The sequence below is a fragment of the Pelecanus crispus genome, chromosome 14 (genome assembly GCF_030463565.1).
Source record: "Pelecanus crispus isolate bPelCri1 chromosome 14, bPelCri1.pri, whole genome shotgun sequence".
NCBI classification, from domain to species: Eukaryota; Metazoa; Chordata; class Aves; order Pelecaniformes; family Pelecanidae; genus Pelecanus; species Pelecanus crispus.
In genome coordinates, this window is record NC_134656.1 from 9,191,399 (window position 1) to 9,202,680 (window position 11,282).

General features: G+C 38.0%; 1 protein-coding gene across 10 annotated transcripts in view; it reads left to right on the top strand.

The window, feature by feature from the left end:
• Positions 1–5,200, top strand: part of ADNP (activity dependent neuroprotector homeobox) — a 32,871-nt gene extending 27,671 nt beyond the window's left edge. For all 10 annotated transcript variants that reach the window (XM_075720936.1, XM_075720939.1, XM_075720937.1 and 7 more), the window contains one exon: positions 988–5,200. In XM_075720936.1, coding sequence (XP_075577051.1) covers positions 988–4,119 — 3,132 coding nt within the window. In that variant the 3' untranslated portion in view covers positions 4,120–5,200. The remainder of the gene's footprint in view (positions 1–987) is intronic.
• The last annotated feature ends 6,082 nt before the right edge of the window (positions 5,201–11,282 follow it).

Below are 11,282 nucleotides of genomic sequence, written 5' to 3' on the forward strand. Positions count from 1 at the left end.
CTGAGGCTTCAGAAGGTGGACAGAAGCATATATTCCTACTTATTTATGCAGAGGGAGAGTACAACTCTCCAGCTACTTCAGATGATCTATGTGTAGCTTGATGCACAAGACTTGTTTTGACACTCATGATGAATGTTTGTAACTATTTGAATTTCATGTCTTATCTCATCTGAAATGCCAGATTGCTTGTGGCTATCTCTAATGCCGATGTAACTTTAGTTTCTGTTACAACAGTTGACAAGTTGCATTGGCAACATGTTAAATATAACAAAGATAAAGGGTGCATGGAAACTGCAAGTGTAGAATTTTCAAATACTTTTTTTTTTTTCCCTGATTCAAGATTGTTTTAAAAGTCAGGTTTGTGCTTTGATCAGAAGGAAAAGGCTTGGTGGCTTTAAGGGCTTGTGCAGCATTAGTATATGACTTGGTAAGCTTAAATCCATTTGTTCACCAAAAATAAGTTTTGAAGAGCATCTTTTATATTAAAGTTTGTAAGGGATTAAGACACTGAAATAGCTAAAGTTATATATCCTTATACCTATAAATGTTTGGCAGATTTTGATGGTAAGTAACTCATCTTCTGGATACAGTCTCATTCGACTCAAAGAGTCATGCTTGCCTTTTCCCCCTGGTGATGAGCTTATGGTGAACTTCTGCATGCAGCTCAGCTGCAGGGAATGAGGCTTTTTGACTGGTGGAGAAAGGTGCTTATGATTTAGCCTTGCATGCTGAGTTTATGGTTAAACTCTCAAGGGACCTCTAAATGGGCACTCGCCACATCACATGTATGTTCAGATGATAAACTTTTTAGGGCCTGATCTGCAGGCCAAAAATTGGAGAGAAGAAATTAATCGAAAGTTTTGAGACTGTTGCAGTGGGTCTTGAGACTATTATTTAGAAACGTCATTGTTTAGAGAAGATCATGGATGATGTTGTTCTAAAAACTGCTTTTCGGTATTTAGTTTCTGCTTTGTTCTTTGTTTTAAGGACTATCGGACAAAGCCCTTTTGCTGCAGTGCATGTCCATTTTCCTCGAAGTTCTTTTCAGCATACAAAAGCCACTTCCGGAATGTTCATAGTGAAGACTTTGAAAATAGGATTCTTCTTAATTGTCCTTACTGTACTTTCAATGCGGACAAAAAGACTTTGGAAACGCACATTAAAATATTTCATGCTCCAAATGCCAATACACCAAGTGGAGGCATCAGCACTTTTAAAGATAAAAACAAACATGATAGCCTTAAACCTAAGCAGGCTGACAGTGTAGAACAAGCTGTTTATTACTGTAAGAAGTGCACTTACCGAGATCCTCTGTATGAAATAGTTAGAAAGCACATTTACAGGGAACATTTTCAGCATGTTGCTGCTCCTTACGTAGCGAAGGGAGGTGAAAAGTCACTCAATGGTGCGGTTCCGTTAAGTTCCAGTACCCGGGAGGAGGGTAGTATTCACTGCAAAAGATGCCTTTTTATGCCGAAATCATACGAAGCTTTAGTACAGCATGTTATCGAAGACCACGAACGTATAGGATATCAGGTAACAGCAATGATAGGTCACACTAATGTGGTGGTTCCAAGATCTAAACCTTTGATGCTAATAGCTCCAAAACCACAAGATAAGAAGCCTATGGGACTCCCTCAGAGGATGGGTCCCCTTTCCCCTGGAAGCGTTCGATCTCTTTCGTCACAACAGATGATGAACAGACTCACTATACCAAAGCCTACATTAAATTCCGCAGGAGTGAATATGATGTCAAATGTTCACCTACAACAAAACAATTATGGAGTCAAATCAGTACCACCAAGTTACGTTGGTCAGCCAGGGGGAAGGCTAAACTTAAGTGGTAATGCACCGGTTTCTATTCCACAACAATCGCAAACAATGAAACAGTTTTCAGCGAGTGGAAATGGAAGGCCTTACACCCTTGGAGGGGAACAGAGATCACAGGCCTCGGCAAGATACTCTCTTCAGTCTGCCAATTCATCTTCTCTTCCCTCAGCTCAGTTGAAACAGACGTCGTTGTCTCAGTCGCAGGCCGCTTCAAGAGTATTAGGTCAGTCTGGCTCAAAATCTCCTGTAGCTGCTACAGGTCCTTCCGCTGTCAATACATCATCCACACAGAAGTGGAAAATCTGTACAATCTGTAATGAGCTGTTTCCTGAAAATGTGTATAGCGTCCACTTTGAAAAGGAGCACAAGGCTGAAAAGGTGCCTGCGGTAGCTAACTATATAATGAAAATACACAATTTCACTAGCAAATGTCTATACTGTAATCGCTATTTACCCACTGATACGTTGCTTAATCATATGTTAATACATGGTTTGTCTTGTCCGTATTGCCGTTCAACCTTTAATGATGTTGAAAAGATGGCTGCTCATATGCGAATGGTTCATGTTGATGAAGAAATGGGACCTAAAACTGATTCCACTCTAACCTTTGATTTGACATTGCAGCAGGGCAGTCACACGAATATACATCTTCTTGTAACCACCTACAACCTGAGAGATGCTCCTGCTGAATCTGTAGCTTATCATGCTCAAAATACTCCCCCAGTTCCTCCAAAACCACAGCCGAAAACCCAGGAGAAGTCTGATGTACCTGTAAAAAGTTCTCCACAAGCAGCAGTTCCCTACAAGAAAGATGTGGGGAAAACTCTCTGTCCTCTGTGCTTTTCAATCCTAAAAGGACCCATCTCTGATGCGCTTGCACATCACCTACGGGAGAGGCATCAAGTAATTCAGACAGTTCATCCGGTTGAGAAAAAGCTAACCTACAAATGCATTCATTGCCTTGGTGTATATACGAGTAACATGACTGCCTCAACTATAACGCTGCACCTTGTCCACTGCAGAGGTGTTGGGAAGACTCAGAATGGCCAGGACAAAGGTACTTCGTCATCTCGGCTGAGTCAGTCCCCGGCTGTGGCACCTGTAAAGCGTACTTACGAGCACATGGAATTCTCGCTAATGAAGAAAAGGAAAATGGACGATGATGACTCCCCCTCTGCCTTTGAGGAGAAGCCTGAAGAACCTGTAGTTCTAGCATTGGACCCCAAGGGTCATGAAGATGATTCCTATGAAGCCAGGAAAACGTTTCTTACAAAATATTTTAATAAGCAACCATATCCCACTAGAAGAGAGATTGAAAAGCTGGCTGCCAGTTTGTGGCTATGGAAATCTGATATTGCATCTCATTTTAGTAACAAAAGGAAGAAATGTGTTAGAGATTGCGAAAAATACAAGCCTGGTGTGCTGCTTGGTTTCAATATGAAAGAGTTAAACAAGGTTAAGCACGAAATGGATTTTGATGCTGAATGGCTGTTTGAAAACCATGATGAAAAGAATTCCAGAGTCAATGTTAGTAAGACTGTTGATAAAAAAATAAACTTAGAAAAAGACAATGAAAGTTCCTCAGACAGCTATGAAAATACAGAAGAGGAATACAATGAAAGCGGTAGTCCGTTTGGTCAGCGTATTTCTGACGTTGGTGGGAAAACCTCTTCTGATAGCATAGTGGAGAATCCAGAGGACAGCATATCCAAGGAAATCATTGAAGAAGATACCTTACAGTCTCCAGAGAAGTCTGATCAAAAACAAGAGGAAAGCTCTAAATACGAAGAGATTATTTCTGCTGAAGAACCAGCAAAACTGGTAGGTGATGTTTCGGATAGCGAAGGCGATCAGGATGATGCTGTTGAATGGAAAGATGGAGCTTCACAGTCTGAAAGTGGGCCTGGTTCTCAGCAGGTTTCTGATTTCGAAGATAATACATCGGAAGTAAAACCAGAAGTGTGGACAGATGAATCCTCCCAAAGTGAAGATGCTGGTAGCAGTAAACCGACTGTTGAGACAAAAGGGGGTGGATCCGAAAGCGATGAAGAACAGTCAAAGTGGAAGAATCGTTCCTATGGAAAAGTAGAAGAGTTTTGGTCCAAGGACCAGTCGCAATGGAAAAATGCATCAGAGATTGAGGAGAGCTTGTCAAATCAGCAGATGGAATGGCAGAATAGCACAATTGACAGTGAGGACGGAGATCAGTTTGACAGCGTGACTGATGGAGTAGCAGAACCAATGCATAGCAGCTTAACTGGTGTGGAGCTGAGTAGCCAGCAAGCATAAGCTGCTCGACTCAGAAGTGTCAGTAATACGATCCAGTCTACAACTGTCAAAACGCGTTCATTTCAGTAGGACTGCTAAGCTTCAATTCTAACTGGTACTGCCTTTCGAGTGCTAGGTCATGGCGTGCGGTGGTTGCGGCTACTGTTGTTCCAGTGGTTATTTAAGGATGCTGTTGGCTAATCTTGCTTGAGAATACCTGCTGGGATGAGCACAGTAACTTAATGTGAAAACGGAGAAGCTGGTGGCTCCAGAATGCACACAGAGAAAAGCAGAGGTTTATTTTATCTGCATTTTCAACATTTATTTCACTCTTGTACATGTTCAGTTGTATGTCTTTTTAAACATTACCCTTTTTCACATGGTAGTGTAGGGCCAACCATACAAGCTACCAGTTCAACGTGTATAGTAGACTATGGGGAAATTGATTTTTTTCATGTATCATTCTGAATAGTTGAAATGTATATTTGTACAGTCTTTTAGACCTATTCAAGTGAAGCTTATGAAATTGTTCTTGTGTACCCATCATAGATTTGTTTCTCTTTTTTAGTGTTGCCCTGCTGTGTAATAAATGCTGTATCTAGTTTACCTAGCAAAAGCTTGAAACTGCTATAGTATGAATTTTGACAAACTTAGTTTTTGCACATAACCTTGTACAATCTCAAAACAGAGGCCAGCAACATAAAAAAATATATCTGGACTCTATTGTATTATAGAATTTTCTTGTTCTGAATATCCTTGACATTACAACTGATGACAAACGTATTTCAGAGCCATTTTCTGAAATCTTTTAAGCTAAAAAAGAAAAATCACATGCAAGAAACAAATTTGCAGCTACTAATTTTGACACCTTTTAGATCTGTATAAAAGTGTATTGTGTTGAAGCAGCACACTGAAACAAGTGCTGTGTTTTGAATATTTAGTTTTATCTTTAGTTAACACCAACAAGGTGTTGTATTCATTTATACCATCTAATATATGACACACTGTTGTAGTATGTATAATTTTGTGATCTTTATTTCCCTTTGTATTCTTCATTTAAGCATCTAAATAAATTGCTGTATTGTGCTTAATGTAAATATTTGCTTTATTACATGCAAGTGCTACATTCCTATTTGGTAAATCCCCCTTGCTACATTCATTCCTTTTTTTTCTTTTTCCTTCCCCAAAGTGCTCCACAGCTCTGCTGGGGCATGGCTGTGTAGTACTTTCTTACTGAATAGACAGATCTCCTTCAAGGATATTGAAAATCCTACAGAACTAACTCTGGCTGAATTTGTCTTTACTATTTAGCATTCTAGAACACTAATTTATAAATAGGATTGTAGTGATTTGCTTGTTCTGCATCCTGGAGAAACAAGGTCTATGAATTACTTGCATTTTTCATCCCTTTGTACTTATATGAATGGAGATCACTTTCACATATTAAAAAGTTATCTAGAACTATGTCTCTCTCTGAAGTACTACGTATTGAGGGTAAATGATAGTGAAAGTATTGGAATGCTTATCATTTAAACATGAAGGAGTGTGCCGTGCAAGCTACAGACTTGTTTTGGCTTTGAAGAAAAAGTAATTTGAATACAAAAAAAAAAAAAAAAAAAACAAAACCAGTTTGTTAACATGTGTGATTGGATTTTGGTCAAACCAGTCCTGTGTTTTGGCACGTGTGCAGTGCAACAGACAGCTGCATAACCAAAACCTCATCAAGATAATAATTTACTGAAGGGAATTAATTGCGATGAGAACAAAACTGTTCTTAATTAGAGCGATGAGTTTGATTTGGGCATATGGCTAATAAATATCAGAGTACCTACTTTTTGATACTTTACAAGAACTAAATTGACTTGTGAAATTTTCATTAATGTTGTAAAGGAGGAAATAGTTCTGTGCTCTTCAACATTTCAAACAGCAAAACCATTTCCAGGCACTTAAAGTCCTAGAAAAGGTTATTCCTTGCTAAGAAAACTTGGTTATGTTCCTTTCTCCCTCTGTAGGCTGCTCTATTTCACAGGAGGCTGCTGTCTGAAAACTTAAGACATTTCAGAATTTGTGTCATTTCATCTAGGCCTTAAAGGATTTTTCAAATACTTTTTAAAAAAAAAATCTAAAAAAAAAACCCCCAAAAACGAACAATTTAATGGTAGTACAACCACCTTTATCTGTTAAGTAATGAAATAAAAAAAATGGGTATCATCTTATGAATCTGCATCATATTTGTCTCAATATTAGGCAAGGTTAATTTAATATTAGTGAACTCTGTTAAAGTTTCCAAATTCTGAGCTCCTGTCTGTAGTCAGGGAATAGTAAGACTATGAAAGGTGAACTCCAGAAATGCTTCATTTGCCAGAAAATTCCATCATAGGAAATACCATTTTATATAGTGATGAAATTAAAGGTCTTGCACAAAAATAGTCTGTCTTACCAGGAATACCAAGAAGGATTGGGGGCAGCTGTTTTCAGTTTTGGTATAAACTCTCTGGTATTTCAAACAAGTTACTCCTCAAATCTGGACTTTAGCCTAGGCAAGAATTCCTTTCTAGATTTGAGGCTGACCACACATTTTTGAGGAAGTCACAAAGCAGAAGAGGTAAATGGCCCAATGAAACTGGAGGAACCTTAAACCCAGTTTGTGTAATCTTATCACACCGTTATAATTGTATGAGATGGAAGTTATCCAATTTTTATCTACATTACTGAAGTTCTGTAGCAGAACTCTAGAAACATGCCAGCTGTGCTTGCAGAGTAGCCAGCTCAAGCTGACACCTCAATTCTTCTGCTGTCTTCAGTGGGAGACCTTGAAAACACCAGGCTTCAGCCAGCACAACAGAGCAGAAAAGACAATTAAGACTCTTCCCTAAAGAACTTGTTTCAGCCAGTTTACCTGAATTGCAGCAAAGCGAAGTGTGTTTTCCATCTTAAATACGCTAACTGAAATCTAAAGGTTGTAACAGTTGAGAATGAAGCAGGAGGTTATTAGCATACACATTGTTTCTAGACACAAGACAGGTTTGCACAACAAAAACTCTTTCAGAGCTGGTGTGACCTGTAATTTGACTTTTGATGATACCCGAGAGTAGCAAGGACAGTTGGAGATTGTTAAGGGTAGTTGCATTTTATATCACACTTTATTTCTATGGGTGTTCTTCTGGGCTTGTAATAACTGTTACTGTGAAGCATCGTTCCTTGCACTGACCTGCAGCTGAGATGACGTGGTTCAACAAGTACACTTCTTTTAGTACACTCCTCCCCTTCCATCCCCTCACTCCTTGGAGCATAGTTACAGCCAGTAAGCTTTCCTCCAAACTAAACAGTTATTTTCCAGCAGGGACAGACTGACAGACAGCTTTTGCTAAATGCCTAGTTTTCTGTCCAGTGCATCAGACACTAAAGACACACTTAATCTCAGCATTTTCCTTTGGGTACTGTGACTTAACCCTTCATCTACACTAGGATTTCTACTCAGTCAAACCTTTTAAATGATGTTGCAGACATATCTGCATTGAAGTTTTATTTCAGAAGCTCTTAATCTTACTGAAAGTTCAAGTGACATTTAATGCTGCCAGCGTCTGTTCAGCAGTAACATTTCTGTAGCAAGAACTTGCCAATTAATATTTGACCCTTTGACATGTATTTTCAAGACAGAAACCTGAATATTCACCCAGTATTTTTCTAGGAAAATTCTATCATTCTTGGCACCAAGAAATTAGTAGATTCCAAATATCCACTAACAGAGTTACAGTAAACAGTTTACCATTTTGTAGTACATCTATTTCATACACTGCTATGGTATTAAAACAAGTTTATTTCAATTTTTATCAGAACCAAAAGATTTCAGGAATATGTTGTGTGTACTGTCTCTTCATTTCTGTTAATAAAGCAGCTGATACTTGGATAAACAGGTTGGTATAACTAAGAGTATTTTGTTCCTTTCATAACTAATTTGCCTCTGTAATACCAGCTCATTCGTAGTAATAATCCATTACAATAACCTGCATTGCAGGGGCAGAGACATTGACTAGGTCTGTCTTCTGTTCCTTTATATTTTAATTCAACTTCATCTTTCATCATCAGTCCCACTAATAAATATGAAAAGGTTGAGTTCATTTATTTCTGCACCAGAAAAGCATTGGTCTCCATGGTTACTCAAAGCCATGTAGCTTTACTTTCACCATAAGCTTTTTTTTCCCACCTCTTTACAGAATTTGCATTGGGTCCTCCATCTTGAGTTTTTCCACAGGTATTTTTAAAACGAGCATTTATTTTTATTTCTCCATATTGTACTGTATGCAAAGCCAATCATCTTGAAAGTATATAACCTTCTCTTCCTAATGTTCCTTATTCAGAGAACTGAGTGGGTTTTGTTTACCTAGATGTATTTTTGCAGTCAAAAAAAAACCCAAACCAACCCAAAAAGCTACAGGTGCAGAGATGAACTATGCTACTCCTTGTCCTGGCTAAATAGCATCTGCGTTACAAAATTGCACATCCAAAGGTCCATAACAGAAAGTTTATTTATACCATTCAAGTTATATTACAGAACAGCTTTTAAAACCCTATTCCGAGTTTGAAATAGAGTGCTGGAAGCTTCAGCCACGTGCAGTTTATTGAATTTTAAAATTTTGACACTGACTTCACGTTCTCTTGTAAAATCTGAACATCTGTGCATTTGTGAAGCTGGCAGTATTAGCACATTATTCGACAGTTTTAACATGCTATACTAGAGCACTCTTCAACATTCTGATCATTTTAAGTATAAAAATGTGAAGCTAAACAAAGTGAGGTTTTGTACATTTTCTTCATTGATATAGGAAGCTTATCAAGTAAGTGCAAACTACTGTGATCAAATCTTAGAATAAATGTTCCAGCCTCCATATAGCTACAATATGATCAGAAATTTTTAGCTTCCCTTAGAGATGCTAGCCAAAAATCTGAAATGTAACAGTTGCTTCTTCCTAATGTCATGAAGTATGAACTGTAAGAATAAACTCACGCAGCCTTTCTTAAAAACCTTTTGGTAGTCAAAAATTAATTATTTTGATACTTAGTACCTACATAGTTCATAGGAAAAAAGTCTTCAGTTCGGTAGAGTTTTGGCAGGTCAGCGTGCTCCTGGTAGAGGATGGCTCTGAAACAAGAACAGGACAGAAATTAATCTTATTGTTAAAGCACAGGAAATAATACTTTAAGGAGTCAACCATGTGAAAGACATGGGGGGCGGGAAGGAATCAGCATCTCAGAACTGAAGTTACTTTCCCATACAAGATAATTGGCTCTGTAAACAATGCTGAAAATGTGAAGTTGTTTACTTTCACACCTCATTCTACAGACTTTGCAATCATCTTAGCTGGATTAATATTGAACAGATGAAAATAGAGTAGAACACAGGGGAAATTAGTTTTAAAGCACAGAAAAATGCAAATGAATTAGTAACACTGGAAAATACTGACTACAGAAGAAATATAGAAAGGGATTTGGCTTTGCTTCTAGGGTTTTTAAGAAATCAAATAACTGATTAATCCTGAATTGAGGAGATAAAATAATATTTCTGTAGTGCAACGATTCGAACCTCTAGCTAAAATCACAGTCTCAATGGAAAATGAAGAGCCTATCCCACCCATGAAGTAACAGTCTTCAGGCTCTAAACTTAACGTATTTCCAGAGAATAGTTTACTATTTAGATGTAATTCTCACATTTATTTATAGTTAATTCTCATTCGTGTGTTTCAAGCTGTGCATCTGGTTACAAACATTTCCTGATAGTAGCCATTCTGCTAATTCCAACTAATTCTTTGGAATAGATCTTGGCTCTCCATATACATCTAGGCACAATTTAAGAAGTAAATATTCATTTACACTACAACCGAGGTACTGGCTACCGAAGCTGCGTTGCTGTGCTGCCATTCACTGTCAGAACAGGCAGGATGAATGGGGGTTCTGCTGACAAACGCTTGATTTGCACATCTCGGAGATCAATACTGTGTTCTCAGAGCCCTTGCTACCTATGGGGATGGAGAGACTGCCATGGGGGAGAGACATTTAGTGACAATCATCCACAGATGCATGTGGTTTTGAAGTTTTTATGTGCAGACCCAAACAAAAGGAGACAGGCTCCTTTTAATGGGTAGAATACTAGAATTTTTAATATAAAATGTAAGTTTTTTCATCTAAGATTGAAAATCAACAGTCACAACCACTGAGTAAGACACAATGAAGCAGCTGAATAGATCATGTAAGAACTACTAGTGACGAGGTTCACCTCTGCAAAACAGAAAGGAGAAAAAACCCTAACCAAAGAAGCTGTAGAAATAGCCAGCTGTAACAATTCACAGAGGAATACTGACATTGTCTCTATGTTCCATAAAATAAAGGTGGAGAGAAAGAAAAGTTAAAAATCACTCTAATTTGCAAAGTCAAATAACCTGTCCTTCATTTCTATGGCAATATTGCCAGTGGTCATACCAGGGAAAAACAAGGCAGGAATAGTGTTATGAATGAGAGTAATTAAACTGAGTGACAATCTGTTTGCAGAAAGCCCTGATCAGAGCAATCAAACTTAACTAAGGACATGAGCCTCTCTAACTAACTTTAAAAGTAGGCTCAGGATTTCCCATAGCTCATGAAACCACTGTCCCACTCTGATTTGTAGCTGGTTATTTTAGAACTGCTTATTTTTAGCACTTACTATCCAGAAGTTCTCCAAATGGATGATGCCATGGTTGCAATGAGAATTTACTTTTTTTTTTTTTTTTTTTTTTTTGAGATCCCTGCAATAGTAATCTGATGCTTTGATGAATAAGACCTTATTACTTATATAGTACTACAGGTATTACGATTCATAGATATACTTAGTCCCTTCTGACCTGCACGTATTACATGTTTTCTATATACCCTCTTGACACAGGTCATTCTTTTGCTTTATTTCCTGTAACTGTGCCATAAATACTTACAAAAAGTGACTCCTCCTGTTTTACATCTACCTACACCAAAACTTTCATCAAGGAACACTCTTGGTACCAGCTTACGTTAAAGGAACTACTTTGATCTTCATTATCTTAAAGGATAGCTGCCGAAGCAATAGTAAATGAGAGGCAAAGATACCAATCCATATGACTTGACAGTATTTTACGAGGAAAGGGTCTGAGAAAAGCTTGCTTTCACAATGGTAT